The 19,164-nt window shown below is 32.1% G+C and overlaps 1 protein-coding gene, 1 long non-coding RNA gene and 1 pseudogene across 4 annotated transcripts; all 3 read right to left on the bottom strand.

The window, feature by feature from the left end:
- Positions 1 to 1,321: 1,321 nt before the first annotated feature.
- On the bottom strand, positions 1,322 to 7,636 carry LOC102628472 (protein DETOXIFICATION 27-like). 3 transcript variants are annotated; one of them, XR_008056536.1, is made up of 9 exons: positions 7,143 to 7,636; positions 6,397 to 6,938; positions 6,159 to 6,245; positions 5,681 to 5,737; positions 4,788 to 5,026; positions 4,544 to 4,662; positions 3,957 to 4,046; positions 3,590 to 3,837; positions 1,322 to 1,354 (listed from the first exon to the last, which is right to left on the bottom strand). XR_008056536.1 is itself a non-coding variant. In XM_052444613.1 (8 exons), exons 1-8 carry the CDS (start codon positions 7,455 to 7,457, stop codon positions 1,562 to 1,564), a joined length of 1,488 nt encoding a protein of 495 aa, XP_052300573.1. In that variant the 5' UTR covers positions 7,458 to 7,636; the 3' UTR covers positions 1,322 to 1,561. The 3 variants fall into 3 exon arrangements, 2 of the variants coding, with proteins under 2 accessions (XP_052300573.1, XP_006466279.2); XM_052444613.1 differs by lacking the exon at positions 3,590 to 3,837 and having other exon boundaries at positions 1,322 to 1,600; XM_006466216.4 differs by lacking the exon at positions 1,322 to 1,354 and having other exon boundaries at positions 3,483 to 3,837.
- Positions 7,637 to 13,259: 5,623 nt separating this feature from the next.
- On the bottom strand, positions 13,260 to 13,905 carry LOC127903774 (uncharacterized). The gene is made up of 2 exons (XR_008056537.1): positions 13,720 to 13,905; positions 13,260 to 13,437 (listed from the first exon to the last, which is right to left on the bottom strand). It is a non-coding gene; the product is annotated as an uncharacterized LOC127903774 (long non-coding RNA).
- Positions 13,906 to 14,115: 210 nt separating this feature from the next.
- Positions 14,116 to 15,739, bottom strand: LOC102608754 (protein DETOXIFICATION 27-like; annotated as a pseudogene).
- Between the last annotated feature and the right edge of the window lie 3,425 nt (positions 15,740 to 19,164).

Here is a 19,164-nt window from a genome sequence, read left to right as displayed (position 1 = left end):
TTAATATTAAATTTTTTAATAATTATACATCTTCAATAAAAAATATATCTTGTGTTCATAACTTAACTGAAAATTCAAATTAATGAAAAGAATCCTTTTAAAGAATTATTCGTACTTTAGTTTCAAAAGGAATTACAGCTATATTCATAAATATAATAGGAATATTACAAATTAGGCCAACTTTACAACAATTAAAATTTAGATAGATAGTGAAGCTATTTATATCAGTAGAATTTTGTCGTGAGGTTCAGGATATTTTGAGATTCTACAAATAAATTTTAGTTTTTGATAAATTTTTTAAAATCACGTTTAACAAAATTATGCCATCTTAGAATAGATTTTGAAAAAGAATAGATTTTGAAAGAGTAGTTTTTCTAAAAGTATTAAGTTTTAATTTTGTTCTTTCATATAATTCAAACATACATCTTTACATATAAATTAAGAGTGTTCAAAATCCAATCCGATCCGCTCAATCCGTATAATCTATAAAAATTCGATCCGTCAAAATCGAATCTGTGGGTTATTGGATTGGATATAGATTTACTTCTGTAAATTCAAAAAAATCTGTGAATCCGCAAAAAGAATAAAAAAATTTTACTTAATAAAAAATTAAGTAATAAATTTTTATAGTTAAGTAATAATACTTATTAGTATTATACTTACTAATAAATAAATGAATTAAAATATAATTACATTAACATCATATTATATATCATCCGGTAATAATATAAAAAAAATATATAACTTCTTAAGTAGTTAATTTTCATGTATTGATTTAAACAAATGAAATTTTTTTTAGTGTTATATTTTAAAAATTTGAATGTATTTTCTAATTTTATTTAAACAATTAATTTATTTAAATATTATTTAATTTTAAATTTGATCGGTAGAAAAATAATTTTTGTATTTAATTAGTTCATAGATATGACATAATTAAAAATTTTTAACTCGCAAACCAACCCACAAACGTATGGATTGAATTTCATCAATTCGTGGATTGAATTGGATTAAAAACTTATAATCCGCAAAATCGTGAATCAGATATAAATTGATGTCCAATCTGTAAAATTCGATCCATGACCACCCCTAAATTATAAATCCCAAATTTATCATATTTAACTAGGAATTAATTTTTAGTAAATTTAAGGAGAATCTACTTTTTTTTTATTGTCAATTATTTTGAGATTGCAAAATAAAAATAATAAAGTTCTTTTAGTTACCAACTATTACAAATACACCCTTTCAAAAAAAAAAATTACAAATACACGATAAAAAAATATAAATGTATGGGTGGGGGCTACATTCTATACAGTAACTGATATAGCAAAATTTAATAACTTTATTTCACTCCACACTTTTCCAAATTTCAAAATAGCCCCGATAAATATCACCACAATACAATACCCAGAAACTGCTTCCTTAAAATATCGAAACTTTTTCACCCAAAGCTCAGCAAATAATAATTGTTTGGAAAATTATAACATTTCTTGATTTTTTATAAAGGACCCCAAAAAAAAAGGTTTACTAGCATTTCCAACCAACTTGGCCCGGATCGATTCTCTTATTTTATGTTCCTTAAAGCCGTGGCTGCTTTCTCCGCCTAAAGATTCACCAAAAAAAAGAAAAAAAAACCATAAAGTTAAAGGCTAAGCTAATTCATCCCAAGTTGTGATACTAAAAGACGACGACTCCAAAAAGATTTTTAAGGAATGGAGGTACCTCTCTATCCCAGTCGCACCGCATGGTAATGATGGCTAGTATCAAGGTTTGGACTGCAGTGCCGCCAAATATCAATATCAATATTCTGTTGTACTAATTCTCCAAACTGTGATTTATAATCACCGAAAAGTAACTATAAGTATTTTGGTATGATCTTGATTCAACCCAAAACAATATCAGATCTCTGCAGAAGGTGGTTTTTTGGTAAAGATGAAGGTTGGGATGTCTGAAGATAGTTTCCTGGTTGAAAATGAGTGAAAAAAAGAGGACAATTAATCTCATTTTTATTGTTCGGTTCAACAAAAGTTCATTTTTCTCCTCTCTTTTTTTCCCCTCCTTTCCTCTCCTCTCTTCTCTATATTTCTTTAAACAAAATATGTCCTAAAATCCCTAACAAATCAATCCTTCTCAATTTTCCTTTTTTGAACAATTTGTTAGTTTAATTTACTCCAAATCAAATGAGAATGAATGGTCACTAAATTCAAATAGAGGAGCAAATATTTTTTTTTACAAATTTATACTATATAATTTTACAAATTATTTTTGTATATTAATATTAAATTTTTTAATAATTATACATCTTCAATAAAAAATAAATCTTGTGTTCATAACTTAACTGAAAATTCAAATTAATGAAAAGAATCCTTTTAAAGAATTGTGCTTATTTTAGTTTCAAAAGGAATTACAGCTATATTCATAAATACAATAGGAATATTACAAATTAGGCCAACTTTACAACAATTAAAATTTAGATAGATAGTGAAGCTATTTATATCAGTAGAATTTTGTCGTGAGGTTCAGGATATTTTGAGATTCTACAAATAAATTTTAGTTTTTGATAAATTTTTTAAAATCACGTTTAACAAAATTATGCCATCTTAGAATAGATTTTGAAAGAGTAGTTTTTCTAAAAGTATTAAGTTTTAATTTTGTCCTTTCATATAATTCAAACATACATCTTTACATATAAATTAAGAGTGTTCAAAATCCAATCCGATCCGCTCAATCCGTATAATCTATAAAAATTCGATCCGTCAAAATCGAATATGTGGGTTGTTGGATTGGATATAGATTTACTTCTGTAAATTCAAAAAAATCTGTGAATCCGCAAAAAGAATAAAAAAAATTTACTTAATAAAAAATTAAGTAATAATTTTTTATAGTTAGGTAATAATACTTATTAGTATTATACTTACTAATAAATAAATGAATTAAAATATAATTACATTAACATCATATTGTATATCATCCGGTAATAATATAAAATAAAAATATATAACTTCTTAAGTAGTTAATTTTCATGTACTGATTTAAACAAATGAAATTTTTTTAACGAATATATTTTCTAACTTTATTTAAACAATTAATTTATTTAAATCTTATTTAATTTTAAATTTGATCGGTAGAAAAATAATTTTTGTATTTAATTAGTTCATAGATAGGACATAATTAAAAAATTTTAACTCGAAAACCAACCCACAAACGTATGGATTGAATTTCACCAATTCGTAGATTGAATTAGATTAAAAATTTATAATCCGCAAAATCGTGAATCAAATATAAATTGATGTCCAAGCTGTAAAATCCGATCCGTGACCACCCCTAAATTATAAATCCCAAATTTATCATATTTAACTAGGAATTAATTTTTTGTAAATTTAAGGAGAATCTACTATTTTTTTTATTGTCAATTATTTTGAGATTGCAAAATAAAAATAATAAAGTTCTTTTAGTTACCAACTATTACAAATACACCCTTTCAAAAAAAAAAAATTACAAATACACGATAAAAAATATAAATGTATGGGTGGGGGCTACATTCTATACAGTAACTGATATAGCAAAATTTAATAACTTTATTTCACTCCACACTTCTCCAAATTTCAAAATAGCCCCGATAAATATCACCACAATACAATACCCAGAAACTGCTTCCTTAAAATATCGAAACTTTTTCACCCAAAGCTCAGCAAATAATAATTGTTTGGAAAATTATAACATTTCTTGATTTTTTATAAAGGACCCCAAAAAAAAAAGGTTTACTAGCATTTCCAACCAACTTGGCCCGGATCGATTCTCTTATTTTATGTTCCTTAAAGCCGTGGCTGCTTTCTCCGCCTAAAGATTCACCAAAAAAAAGAAAAAAAAACCATAAAGTTAAAGGCTAAGCTAATTCATCCCAAGTTGTGATACTAAAAGACGACGACTCCAAAAAGATTTTTAAGGAATGGAGGTACCTCTCTATCCCAGTCGCACCGCATGGTAATGATGGCTAGTATCAAGGTTTGGACTGCAGTGCCGCCAAATATCATTCCAGCCCAAATTCCCTGATGTGTTCACAGTAGCTTCCAATGTTAGAAACTATAGGTGATACCAAATATCAAATATGCTTATTCTTTTGTCTCTTTGAAGCTTCTCAAACTTTAGACAATTTGGCCCCAAATTTTTAATTTTTCAACTTTAGAAACTATAGGTTAGCTGGGCCTGTTAATCCAATTAAAGTATAAAAATTGCGAAATCTAGATTCCAGCCTTTTTTTAGTTCTTCAAAAAAAAAAAAAAAATCAAATTCTGAATATATTTTCTAACTTTATTTATGATTTTTAATGACATGAGATTGTGCTCACAATAAAAGCATGTAATGATGGCTAAGCTAAGGTTATGGTTTCTTTATTTTATAAATAAGCAAAGCTCATATTGATGCTTATAACATACATTATTCTTAAGTTTCGTTTCCTATTTGTCCTTTTGGATTGTGAGTATGGCTTTGACTAATTCAGTCACATAAAGGACATGCGGCCAAACAAAAGTTCAAATATTCATACCATGACACCTTGATGGAAGACCCAGCCCAATAGAATTCCAAGGGGAACTCCAATCAAATAGTAGCACCCTAAGTTTATGTATGCCACAATCGATTGCCATCCCGATCCCACAGCCACCCCTTTAAGAATAAATTGACATAACAAAAGCATGAATCTAGCAAAATATATAATGAGTGAATTGGACACACATTCTAAAAAAGAGAAAGTCAAACTAAATCAAATTTCTAGGCTATAGATTAATTACCTGAGAGAACTGGCTGAACACTGTTGAGTAGAATGGTGAACGCTAAGAGGATTGACATTTTGCTTACTACTTGCAAGATAGCTTCGCTCGAAGAGAATATCAAGGCAAGCTCATTGTGGAAAATCAATATCAGTATAAAGAAGAAGACACCAATTGCAATCGAGGTCACCACTGATACTATAGTAGCAAATCTGGCTCCTTTCCCATTACCAGCTCCAAGCTCATTTGAAACCCTCACCCTGGATGCAGTATACATATCAATATCATTACAAGCATTAATCTATCTGTGTCCCAAATACATGCAAAATAATATAACAAGCATATTATTTACTTGAATACCTAGGTAATTATCAGGTGGGACATCTGTGGTGTATTACATATATATATGTAGGTATATATTGAAAAACATGCAGCCGAGTTATGCAAATTGGTTGCATACTCGTCTATCATTCAGGTCAGATATTAAAAGAAACACATTTCATCAGGGAGAATGAAAGTCAAGAAGCAGTAGAAAAATTAATCCAATGCTGCAAAGCTATCTCACAAGCATATTATTTACTTGAATTTTTAGGTAATTATCCTGTGGGACATTGGTGTTTTTTCTTCTTTTATTTTTTCCCCAAATTTTAAACCAAACCACTCTATGAGGACATACTGATGAATATTAAAATGTGAAGGTCGCTATTTTGCACCGGGCATAAAAAAAGACCAGCTGTCATTTTCTTGCTAAGCAATAAGTTATTTGTCCCACCTCTTTAAATGAATTTGTCAAACATCAATGGATACAATGATCATAGATTAGAACAAGCCAAAATCCGAGGCCTTGCACTTGGTATAGGCTCAACCATAAGTTTTGGAAAAGATAAGGAGTCAAGGGAGATGACAGGTGTTACCCGGTTCCAGCAAAGAAGGATAAAGGAATCATCAACTCCCACCCATTAATTGACATGCTGCAAAATGAGTCAGACAAACAATCTCAGCACACAAATCAACCAAGACATTACAGTAAATTAAGAGTTTCTTTCTTTCTTTCTTTCTTTCTTTTCCTTTTTTCTTTGTTTTGAAATAAAACAATAGCAGATACAAAAAATTATTTTACTTTCCACTGAGATTGATGGATCAATAATTGTTTATTGCAAGATTTTACACTATCGCTTTGATTTTTTTTCCTTTTCCAAGCAACAGTAAGTCAGTAATATAAAAATAGCGCCAAGCAGGACAATACAATGACTCCAAATAGAAATACTACAGTATTATTATTATTAAATTGAGTATACATACATACATACATACATATATATATATATACATATATATTATATATATTATATATATAATATATATGTATATAAATATAAAAGATAGACATACCATATAGACAAAGCATCCACTGCAATTTTTGCATTTTGAAGATTTCCTGTCATCAATATTAATACTCTGTAGTACCAATTCTCCAAGCTGTGAATTTAAAATGCAGAAAAGTAATGATAAGAAATTAGGAATCAAAAGAAACCCTAAACAATCAAGGATTAATATAAAAAAATGTATTGAAATCGATTCCTGTACTTCATAGATTCAATCAAATATATATGTGTTTAAGAAAGCCTACCAGAGCATGACACCAGAAGCAACAGAGAGTTTTACAAACTCCCAGAGATCAGAAAATGCTTCCATGGAGAATCCAGTCCATGTTCGAGGACACCCACCACAAGCAACGTATCCAAACATCCCAAAAATCAAAACCCACCAGGAAAAACTCAAAGTGATGGCTGTGCCAATCAAACCAAGCTGCATTTTGTACACAAACAGCCAAGTCACCAGAAGATGTACCAACAGAGACGCCAAAGAAACCCATGCAATCACCATAGTCTTAAGTTGGCTTTGCAAGAATCTCTGCAGAGGAAACTGAAAAGCAAAGCTGAAATGAACTGGTAGCAACCATAGAGAGACAACCCCAGACAGCTCTGCCACGTCATCCGGCTGGCCCAATAGCTTCAATACTGGAGAGGCAAAAACATACAGAGGCAAAAGCAGAACACAGCATATGAAAAGCACAATCCATGAACGTTGCATGTAGACGCCCAACATGTAATACTTTTTGCCCCCAAAAGCTTGCCCACACAGAGTTTCTAACGCACTTGCCATTCCCAGCTAGAACATATATAAACCAATAAATAAATAAATAATCACAAACAGAGTACGAAGCTGCTGATAAAGTGAATGACCTATTATTAAATTACTATCCAGATTGATTTTTTGGAAACGGAAACTTTCCACCATCTTACTTTCCTCTTTGACCAATTAACTTAGCTAATTAATACTGTATTTTATATTGACTGAAAGGAAGAGAATTACCAAGAGGCCGAAGTTAAAAGCAACGACCACAGTATTGGCAATGGAGATGGCAGCAAGCTCAAGATCACCCAAATGACCAGCAAATGCTTGAGTGATGACAAACATAGAGTAAGAGGCCATGCGGCTAAAGATTGTTGGACCAACTATGTGCCACAGCTTTTTAGATTCAATCCAAAACCTTCTTGTAAGAGTTCCAGCTGAATCGTCTGGCGATGGAGCCGTCGAAGCTGAATCTTGTAGCAAAGGAACATTTGTCGAAGCTGAATCTTGTAGCAAGGGAACATTTGTCCCTTCTTTCTCACCGTTACTAGGCATGCCTGGTAGTTTCTATCTGTTGGATTTCGGCGGAGATTTCTTTGGATCTATTTTGACACAGAGACAGAGTTGAGAGAGAGAGAACACGCTAGTCGCCCTTTATGGGGCTGTCTCCTGACTTATACAGCAGATGGGGTTGCGATTTAATGCAACCTCTTTAAAATGTCCAACTCTAACTTACATTTCACCTATCTTATACTCATTCATACAAATAATAAGTGAGTTTCACACTATGCACTATTTATAATATTTATATAAATGAATATAAGATACATAAAATTTAACTTAGGAGATCCCTTTAAAATTATTGAAGAAACTATAACGAGCCACATGTAATTTTGAAATAGAGTTATATCTTTTGTGGTCATAACAAATTAGAGTTGTATCTCTTTTGTCATATAAAAAATAAAATAAAATAGCGAGGTGCCACTCACAGCCCATCTGGCATGCACGGGAAGCATTCATTAATCATTGAAGGGAAAAAGCCAATATAATAATGTCCACGACAACAGCCTAAAGATTTTTTAGGTATTTAATGGATTAAATATTTATTAAACTATCTAAAATTTTATTCTAGTCAAATTAAGATTAGTTGACATTAAATAAAGAAATGTTAAAGTGGGGACTTTAACTTTTGATCTAAATATTTAATAACACATTGATTAAAATTAAATTTAACAATCATTAAATTATAATTAATATTTATCTGAGATTGAAAATAATTTTTTAAAAGTAAAGTGTTACATGCATCTATAGCTATATAGTTAAGATATCATTCTTTTTTTTTTCAACCATATGCTGAAGTTAAAAAATAAAAAAGGAATATAGGGATAGGGGACGAGACAAGTAATTATAATTTGAGCCCGACTATGTTAAAATTACTCTATATTTTTATTATTTATCACTTTATATACATGATTAAAATTCGTGTTCTACCTCATAACAACTCTAAAACAACCGTGTACTTATAATTTTTATCAAAAAATTCCGGACTTATCCATTAAGTCCACGACAGATAAAGACTGATAGTGAAGGTATTTTCTACTGAATAAATACGGGTACAGTCAAGTCATATACATTCTCGCACAGTACTTAAGCCGTTGGCATCCCTACCCACGGATCACGAGATTTGAGGGGTTTTTTTTCCTTTTCTTTTCCAATTTGAAATATAAAACATGTAAGTAGGTAGACAGTATGGAAAGGATGATTGCTTTTATATGTGAACGAAAAAGAAAGGGACGGCACAAAGTTTCCTCGCCTATAAACATATTACTTTTAACGCTCTTTCGCTATCCAAATTCCAAAATAGAGAAATTAGCAAAAAGTACACTACTGAAAAGCGGACAGCAGGTAAAAAGAGGGCCACTACACTACACTAGCCTTCGGCCTACCGCTATAATGATGAATTATTTTGTTAGTTTATGTTGCCACATGCGTTTCTGCTTTTTGTTTATGTTTTATTTTTTACTGAAGTCGGAATTACTGTTTAGGCCACAAGTCATGTGAATCCTTCTCACACGTGGAGGGAAGCACAGTTCCAGATACTGCATCTGAGGATCTGTGTCGTCTCATATTCAGTCGATGGATTATGGTTGTGTTTACTTATTGGAGTGGGAGTAAGAAGTGTAGATTCTTCCTATTTCAGCGTTTACTTGCTTAAAATGGTCACGGATTGAGAATTTCATTTTATAGGCCCCACTCATTTTTTGAGTGGGGAGTGGGGGTGGGAATCCACTCCCACCTCTCCCCTTTTTATCATTTCATTTAATTTAATTTAATTTAATATTTTATAATTAATAAAATAAAATAAATAATATTTATTTGAATAATAATATTATATTTAACTAAATAATAATTTACATTGACTCTAAGTTAAAATTATTTTAAAATAATATTATTACATTAATAGAGAATTAATAAATATAATATTATTATATTTATTTTAAAAATAATAGTACTATATTTATTTAATATTAATAATAATAAATAGTTTATTCTAAGAAAATATTAATTTTGTACTAAATAATATTATATTATTATTTTATATAATAATAAATTTAATATAATTATATTAAATAAAATAAAATAAGGTTTCATTTTATATTAAAATTAATAATTTATTGTTCATAATTAAGAATATTAATAATTATAATAAATTTACAAATATAATAAAATAAATATTATTCATTAAATATATTTTTTATTAGTTTTGTAATTAAAAACTATAATTCTTTAAATAAGGATAAAATTATAATTTGAAATTATTTACTCCAAATCCAAGACAAAGTAAACACATAAATTGGATTCTGATCTCTATTCCATGCTTTCATTCTAGTGTAAGTAAACAACCTAGTCCCACTCCCACTCCCACTCCACACTCCTAATCCAAGGATTCCCACTCCTCAGGATTCCCACTCCAATCCAAAAAGTAAACGCAGCATATATGTATTGAACAAATAACTTTGCCATGTAACTTACGTTAACATGGAGGGAGTTCTTAAGTTGCGTTTAACATAATTTACGGTCTTCTTACAGCAACAGTATTATTAATGGAATCAAATACTGTTGTTGTGAGTAGCGCAAATTACGTTCAACGTAACTTAGCACCAGTCGTGGAAGTGTTATTTTATCACTCAAGTGTAATTTATTAATTGTCAAAATTTTTAGATTGTTTAATAACACTCTCATGTTAATCAATTATGTAATTTATCAATGCCCTTGAAAGAATGTACCACTTTGGAAAAGGGTCCTTTTGCATTTCACGATACAGCCAACAACTTCAGTTTTTTTTCCCCCCAAAAGAAAAAAGAAAGGAATAAAATCTTACGGCCTCCGCAAGGAATCCTATACGCACTCCAATTGCGTCCGATGATAATCTTTGCGATTTTTCCAGACAACGTCAATTATGAAACAGAAAAAGGAAATTCACCATCAATGGTAACAACTGAACAATCATAATCCCACCGCTCCATGTGCAAAAGCAACAGCCGCAATAGCAGCTGCCATTTCCCACGTCATTTTTTCAACTAAGGTCTTGTTTGGTACAGTCAAGCTTGAGTAGCGGTAACTTATTTGCTGTGTCCAAAAAAATTCAACCCGTCTTTGAGCTCAATGATTTTCTTGTACGTTTCAGATTTCCTATAACTTCTTTAATGGGTATATTTTCCTGCGTAAAGCAACTTTGGTTATAACACTATTCACACCAAGCATCTAATTAGAAAGCAAATCATTCGCGTTGTCAAATCGAGGGAAGAATGCTGAGTTTTCTAGGGAGTTCTCGCGACAACAGAAAAGGAGCCCCTATCTGAACAGGATTGACATGTGCCTCTGTCGTCACATATATCATGAACTGCGCATCGTAAAACAAATTGAATGAAAGCATATCGCTTCTCCAAGAACAAACAAACCAACAAATAAATAAATAAATAAATGATTCTAGAACTTAGCCCACCACCACTTCGTGTTGCCTACGAATCTATGGCTCACAACCTTCCGTTGATCCCGTTTTCTCATTCTCATTTTGCCTATCGCGCACGTTCTAAGGTAATAATAGAGATAATGACATTGATAAAGTTGTAAAGCACTTGCTTTGAAAATTTTGTGGGATGGCCTGGTTGGTACTGATTTTTTTAATTCATTATGTTTTTTTTTCCTCGAAAGTTGATCTACTTCTTCGTAGATAGAATAAATTATGTTTGTGGGTGTCAAGGGCTTTGGTTAGAGTCTATCCATTAGATAAGGAATCTCTCACCATCTCAGCATTATATGAGCAAAAATTTATGTGAATGGGGGTATTACTGGAGAAACCTAATACAAAATTTTTTAAAACTCAAAAAAACGACAAAGGAATATGATTTAATGAATTTATTTATTTTAAATAATCTTGTGGACCATGTAATATTTTTATTAACTACTAAATTTATTTAAAATTATTTACATCAAAAAATTTGTAATTGTATTATTATTGTTTCTTTGATTTCAATATATTTGATATTATATTGAAATCGAACAAGAGTTAAAGATTTTGAATTCCTACCTTAAAAGATTAGATAAACGGATAGGTAGAATATAGAAGTTGAAAAAAGATTTGGGATGTGGCATATAAATTATACCCAACAAGCCACTAGGAATTTATCACATGGTGGTCATTTCGGGGTCTTCAACATCTTAGTTTTCTCGATTTTTTTTTTTTTTTGGGTAGGATGATCGAATTAACATGGGTTTGGCAAAAGGACATGTACTTGATAGTGATTTACAATAGATTTAATTTAGGGTAGTTTTACTAATTATTAATTGTTAAATATTAACAACAATCTGATTATAATTTACATATCAACGTTAAAAAAAAAGTTTGATAAATACTTTTTCTATTAGAGAGAAAGAAAAAAATTATTGTGTTCGATAAAATAAATGGTTGTAGTTAAAAATTGGTGACATTTTAAAGGATAAAATTATGGTGCAGTGTCACAGTTGCACCCAACCGTTGGATTTCCACTCATTTAAGTAGACCCCTCTCATTTAAGTGGATTCAACAGTTGGTACAATAGTTACACTGTAGTCTGATCCCATTTTTAAATATAATCAACAAAATTTATCAAATAAGATAACTTTATAATATTTTTAGTCAAATGATGTTAAATTTTGACTATTGTGCTACATTATAATTATAGTACGATACCATAATTACACTATAACCGATCCAATTTTTAAACATAATCAACAAAATTTATCAAATAAGGTAACTTTATAACATTTTTAGTCAAATGATGTTAAATTTACTTTTAAAAAAGCTGTGGTCGATATGAAAGCCCAGCTAACCCAACAGGGCTACAATCATCCACTCTCCATACGTTCAATCAATCAATCTCTCGCAATGTACCAAATTTTTTTTTTCTTACATGAGACTATTGCTCAAATTACAACTCATATTACATGAGAGTATAACTGATATTTACAAATTAGACTATTACTGAGACCAACTTACATCAATGCTAATGAAGCTCTGCTCAGATTTTAACTCTTACAAATATTCGAGGGATATCCACTCCTCACTCATGGGTAAAGAAGAGGACTGCCTTCACTCAATTTTTAATTAAGAAAGAAGTTTGTGGGGGTTCGAACTGCTGCCCTCCAACTTGGAGGGCAGCAGCCAGTGGCTCGCAATGTACCAAATTTTAAAGAGCAGAGGGGGGGCACGCACTGCTATAATGGGAGAGGTTAATGCTAGCTTTTGAACGAGTGCGAGCTGATCTCAAAAACAATACAAACAATTGGTTAATTTCTTTTTTCTTTTTTTCTTGCTTGGGAAAATGAAGTAATTAATAATAGAGCTATCACATCAACGTTGAAATTAATTAAAATCCATTTCTTCTTCCACCACTTTCTTCTTCATTTCTTACTGTAGCTTACAAGTTAAAAATTCACAATCCGTGAAGCGAATGAACCTTGATTTGGATGCTGTAAGCTTAGATACAAATAAAATGAAATTAAAAAAATATATAAGAAAATTTAATAAATATTTCATTCAGTAATAGAGCATTTTACAAATTTGCCAATATGGTACCGATCAGAATTTAATAGGCAATGAAACCAACATAATCATTCAGATCACTTGACAACTCTTTATTCTACTACAAATACTTCTGTTAGTTTATTTCTGCCAACATCATCACATATAGGCTTCTTTTTCTTTTTTTTTTTTGCCTGACATAAGTTCGATCAAAGTGAAGATGTTAAGTTACATACATATGGTCTCTTGATTTATACAGAAGGAAAAGAAGTGCAATAATTTAGTCACTGCCCTTTACCTCTTTATCCAAGTCAAGTCGCATCGCGCTGGTAATGATGGCAAGTGCCAATGTATGAATATCAGTAACCAGAAGAAGAGACCTCGATAATGATTGATGCCACCACCGATACCGCTGTTGCAAATTTGTCTCCTTTCCCGTTGCCAGCCACAAGCTCGTTTGCAATTCTCACTCTGCATCATATCATATAATAGTGATAAAAAATAATTAAATTCAATTTTGCTTTATAAGACAGGGCTATTTATACTATTAATAATTATCTTAAATCATAAAAAGAAGGAAAATAATGTCCTAAACTAAAAAATAAAAAATAAACTTTGTACAATAAGAAAACTAATTCAAGTATGATAAGGATTTTTAATTTGCAAACATTAACAATTGTATAAGATGAAATATTAACTATGCATCTAAATACCAGAAACTAAGAAGTGATTAAGTACTAGACACATGCGTACCATATGGAGAGAGCATCCAAAGCAGTGCCTGAGTTATTCAGATTTCCAATCATCAATATCAATGTTTTGTATTACCAAATCTCTAAACTATAATTTCAGAATGTCAACAAATAATTGCAAGGAAAAAAAAAGAAAGATCAGATAAGAAGCAATATCGAGATTTAAGAATGTGAACAAATAATTGTGACAACAAAAAAAGATCGGATAAGGTGCAACATCGAGAGATCGATAAATACTTATAAATTTATAAATATAGTTTGAAAGTTAAGAGAATCCTGCCAACTTACTATTTTTTTCAATGATATGCCTATATTAAAATTACTAGTTTCTAGAAACTAATATTTTTATTAATGATTGACATCAAATGCTGCTATCAAACAAAGTTTTCTTCACGTATTATCCCAACTCATCGTCGATTGGATCATAAAAAGATCCATTCGAATCCTCGCCACCTAACCGACAAAATATGATCTAATGACAATTAAAGTTTCAATCAACTTATAGTTGCACTGTCAAATAGCATGCCAAGTTGATGATATTATCATCATGTAGATCAGATAATGAGAACGATATTTTAGTTTTTGGATCGTGCGAGCAAGAACGGTCCTTTAATTATTGTTTTAAAAAAAATCATATATATTTTTCTAAGTACATTATACATAGTATAATCACCCATATACGTGATGTAACTAAATTAAACATATTAACTGAATGTTTAGCATAATTTTTGGATCCCTAACACTAACTTTGGAAAGTGATTAATTTAATTTGGGAAAAGCCAGGGCAGAGCACTGTGCAAGATAATTAAATTCAACAAACTTTGAAGTCTTGTTTCCTAAATAATGGTTTACTTGAAGCCATAATATTATTTGCAATACTAAACGGAGCCTTATATGTGTGTGTTCGCGTGTGCGCCCCCGCCCCCCACCCCCCCACATCCCACAAGAGCATGACACCAGAAGCAGCAGAGAGTTTGATAAACTCCCAAAAACCGGTCCATGTAAGAGGACACCCACCGCAAGCAACGTATCCAAAAAGCCCTAAAACCAAAAGCCACCAAGGAAAATTCAAACTAATGGCTGTGCCAATCACACCGAACTGCACTCTGTAAACTAGCAGCCAACTCAAAAGAATATGCAGCAATAGGGCCAGCAAAGAAACCCATGCAATCACCATATTCTTAAGCTGGCATTGCAAAAATCTCTCTGGAGGAAATTGATAAGCAAAGCTGAAGTGAAGTGGTAATCATCCACCAACAAACCACCGCAAACATCTCTGCCACATCTGTTGTTGGCTGGCCTAACAGCTTCAAGAATGGAGACGCAAATAGATATAAAGGCAAAAGCAGAATGCAACACATGAAAACTTTTCAATCGATGAACGTTGCATGTAAACTCCCAACATGTAGTATTTTTTGGCCCCAAAGGCTTATCCGCAGAGACTTTCTAATGCGCTTGCCATTCCCAATTGATCATATTGGAAACTGTTATTAGAAAGTCATGATCATTTGTTAATTTCAAACAACTACCTTATATTATCCTCAGCTTGATTGTCTATGATAAACCAAGAAAACAATATTGTTGCTGCTGAATGTTTAAGAAACGAAAATAGTTCTATTATTTATCTATTTATTTTTAATTTATGCATATAATTTTAATGAGAGAGAAAGGAGAGAGTACCAAGAGACCAAAGTCGAAACCAATGACGACATTATTAACAATGGAGATGGCGGCAAGCTCAAGATCACCCAAATGACCAGCAAATGCTAGGGTGATGGCAAGCATCGAGTAAGAGACGAGACGGCTAAAAATTGTTGGACCATCTATATACCATAGCTTCTTTGATTCCATCCAAACCCTTCTTGGAAGATTTTGATCTGAGTCATCTAATGTTTTCGGAACCTTTGAAGCTAAATCTTCTAGCAAAGGAACATTTGTTTCTTCTAATTCACCGTTGCCTGCCATGTTAACTCGGTAGTCTCTATACTTCAATATTCTCAGCTTTTAAAGAAACTACCAATGATGTAGCACATGGTGTGCTTAGCTTATGGTAACTTTAATTGAAGTGGTGAATTTCAATGAAGTTGCGTCTTGATTGAGTTCTGTACGTTCCTTGTATGTTCTCGTACGGCAATTATACATCTCGTCGGCTTGTAATCATTCTGCACTTATATATGGACAGTTATTTCAACGCCTTACAATACTGGCATGGGCCAAGGGTTTTGCCCCTTTTTGTTCTGACAATCGAATCAACATCCTTGCGGTTTTGTTTTTTTTTTTTTTTTGATAAGAAAGATTTCACTTTCATTAAAGAAACTTTGAAATGTCAGACATAATGTGACAGGGTATTTCACCCTTCCATACACAACTTTCCCGATTAACTAAAGCTATTTTAGCTAAAGTATGAGCAATAGCATTACACGTTCTTTGAATTTTCTGGAGTTCCACCATGCTGTTGAAACTCTGCAGTTTTTGCTGGATTTCAGAAATGGTCCAGTAAATTTCAGTTCTGCTGCTCTTGTTGTGTAGCACAAAATCCACTACATCCTGGCAATCGGTCTCTAAGATTAGAGGGCTCAAACTTGCTTCCATCACAACTTGCAACCCAAAATTGACAGCTGCTGCCTCTGCTTGAGCTACATCTCCATGGTACTTTGTGTGGTTTACTGCTGCAATTATGATTGCTCCACTATCATCTCTGATCACCACCCCAAGCCCCACTTGATTTTTCTCTTTATTGACTGCAGCATCCACATTTGCTTTGAAATGACCTTGTGGAGGAGGAATCCATTTTGCCCCTTTCGCTGGAATTGCTTTTGCTGCTGCTTGGACCTTTGTCATCCTAACTCTTGCATAGGACTCAACCACTGCTTCAGCTTTGGCTACTGAGATTTGGGGGTCTTGCCTTTTGTTTTCAAACACAAAAATATTTCTTGTGTGCCATGCTGTCCAGCAGAGAGCAATTATCAGTCTCAGTTCATCTTTGCTTCTTCTATTCACCAGCTCTTGTAGCATGCTCAGCAGATCTTGGTTATCAAGTAGCTGCATTTCTTCTACGAAGGGGGTTAACTTCCACATTTTCTTTGCTGCTTTACAAACCATAATTGCATGATTGATATCTTCCTTCTTCATTTTGCATCTTGGACATATTGGCTCCTGCACCATTTTCCTTCTCCAGAGGTTTTCTGATGTTGGGAGGAAATTTCTTGCAGCTTTCCACATAAAGATTTTTATTTTTTCCGGTAATTCCAGCGACCATATCACATTCCATTGACCAAGGTTACTGCTGGAGCTACTTGGCCTGGCAGGGTGCTTAATCCTCATTGCAATCTGGTATCCACTCTTAACCGAGTAATTCCCCTTCTTATCGTAATGCCACAATATCTGATCTGGTTTTGGGCTAATTGGGAGCTGAATTCTTGAAATTAACTCAGCATCTTCAAAGTTGAAATGCTGTTGGATCAAAGATTCTTTCCATTTCTGATTTTCGTCAATAAGTTCTGCTACTGTGCAATCCATGCCAAGGGTTGGGGCTGATATAGGTTTGAAGGCTTGTGGTCTTGGAATCCAGTGGCTTTTGTAAATCTTTACTCTGTCCCCTGTTCCAATTCTCCATCTCATCCCATTTACAATGACTTGTCTCCCCCAGATTATGCTTCTCCAGACAAAAGATGGCTTTGACCCCAGCTTAGCTTGTAAGAAATCAGCACCCTTAAAATATTTTGCTTGTAGAATTTTTGCCATCAGAGATTCTGGATATTTAATAATTCTCCAGCTTTGTTTTGCCACCAAAGCCTGATTGAAACTGGTAATATCTCTGAAGCCAAGGCCTCCTCTTCCTTTTGCTTGACACAACTTCTCCCAACTTGCCCAGTGGGTGCTTTTTCGGTCTTTTTTTGCACCCCACCAAAAACCAGCAATTACTCTTCGAATATCCTCACATAGTGTCGTGGGAAGTCTAAACACACTCATCGCATAAGCTGGTATAGCTTGAGCCACTGCTTTGATTAATGTCTCTTTTCCTCCACTTGAGAACAATTTGCTTTGCCAGCTGGAGATTTTGCTTAGGATTCTCAGCTTTATGTCCTTAAAGAAGCTGACTTTTTTCCTTCCGATCATTGACGGTAACCCCAAGTATTTTTCATGCTTGGAAACAATTTTCAGCTGGAAAATATCTCTGACTTTGGTCATCTGCTCTGCTGAAATACTTGCACTGAAAAACATAGAGGATTTCTCAAAGTTGAAAATCCTTGCGGTTTTGTTATTATTGAGAGAATTGGCAAATACGGTTAAAAAGTTTTTTAACATGGCATGGAAAAGATTATCCAGTTCAGGTACCGTCTCTGTATCATTGATTCTTTATTGTTCATCTTTGATAGAAAGATCAATCAGCATTCCTTTCGCTTTCATGCTGTCAGCTTGTGAAACTTGACCAATCAACAATATGATATTTTACTTTTGGCCCCCTGCTGTCTAGTCTTGTTCACATTCTTAGTATGGGTTGCACCGCATGGATGGATTGTTAAATCTCTCGGCGGTGTCGGGTATCCTTTGAAAATTTGAACACTATTATTACTCTTGGACTTATCTGGTTGGAAAGGAATAAACGTACGTTCGCACAATGCATTATGTTGCAAATTATATTATATTAAGTTGTAACTTAATACCATGTTTAGTATAGTCATGAATTGTATTATATAAAATAAATTTTTATTGTAACATTTATATTAAATTACTGATTAATGATTCATTTATATTTTATTATTATTATATTCAATTAATAATTTAATAAAGAATAAACAATTTTTACTGCGGGTCACCACAACCTGTCATCAACGTTTTACAATAACTATTAGAATCTTCTTATTTCAAGGGCTATGCAATGGTGCAACTACTATTGAAAAATAAATTTTCATTTGCCACATGTATATTCATAATCAAAGTTTTGATTCGCAAGTTTTTTATGGTAAATTTACAAAAATAAAATCTTTTTTGTTGTTAATAATTGTGCCATTGCATAGTCCCAGCAAAATAAGTATTCTAATGCTACCAAATTTTAGATAAAACAAGATGTTATGCAGTGGCCACTAGAGGCCGACTGCATCGCCAATAGTTCATTAGCACCGTGGTAGCATATTTAAGTTTTTAATTGTATTTAATATTATATATTTAATTTTATTAAGTTTTTATTATTTTAGTTAAAGAAATAACATGAACAGTACTGCATTACACAAACATGATATTAAGTTTTGTAATGTTTATGGCTTAATTTTTGGAGGGTGGTAGAATAAAATGGGAACCATAACAAAGAAATTATAAATTTCAACAGTTTGTAATAATAAATCTGTAAAATGAAAAAGGTCATATGTGGAAGCTACAAGACAGAAACTACAACAAAAATATATATAATTGATGGAGACTCGATATAAAATAGATTTTTTTATCT

Source organism: Citrus sinensis, chromosome 7 (assembly GCF_022201045.2).
Source record: "Citrus sinensis cultivar Valencia sweet orange chromosome 7, DVS_A1.0, whole genome shotgun sequence".
Lineage (NCBI taxonomy): Eukaryota > Viridiplantae > Streptophyta > Magnoliopsida > Sapindales > Rutaceae > Citrus > Citrus sinensis.
This window is presented reverse-complemented; position numbering and strand designations above follow the sequence as displayed.

Bases quoted from the DNA above. Each gene is read 5' to 3' on its own strand.
- LOC102628472 (XM_052444613.1), bottom strand. From the start codon at position 7,457: ATGCCTAGTAACGGTGAGAAAGAAGGGACAAATGTTCCCTTGCTACAA. The intron at 6,939-7,142 runs GTAATTCTCTTC...TATATGTTCTAG, and splicing joins CTTTTAACTTCGGCCTCTTG to CTGGGAATGGCAAGTGCGTT. The intron at 6,246-6,396 runs GTAGGCTTTCTT...TTAAATTCACAG, and splicing joins GCTTCTGGTGTCATGCTCTG to CTTGGAGAATTGGTACTACA.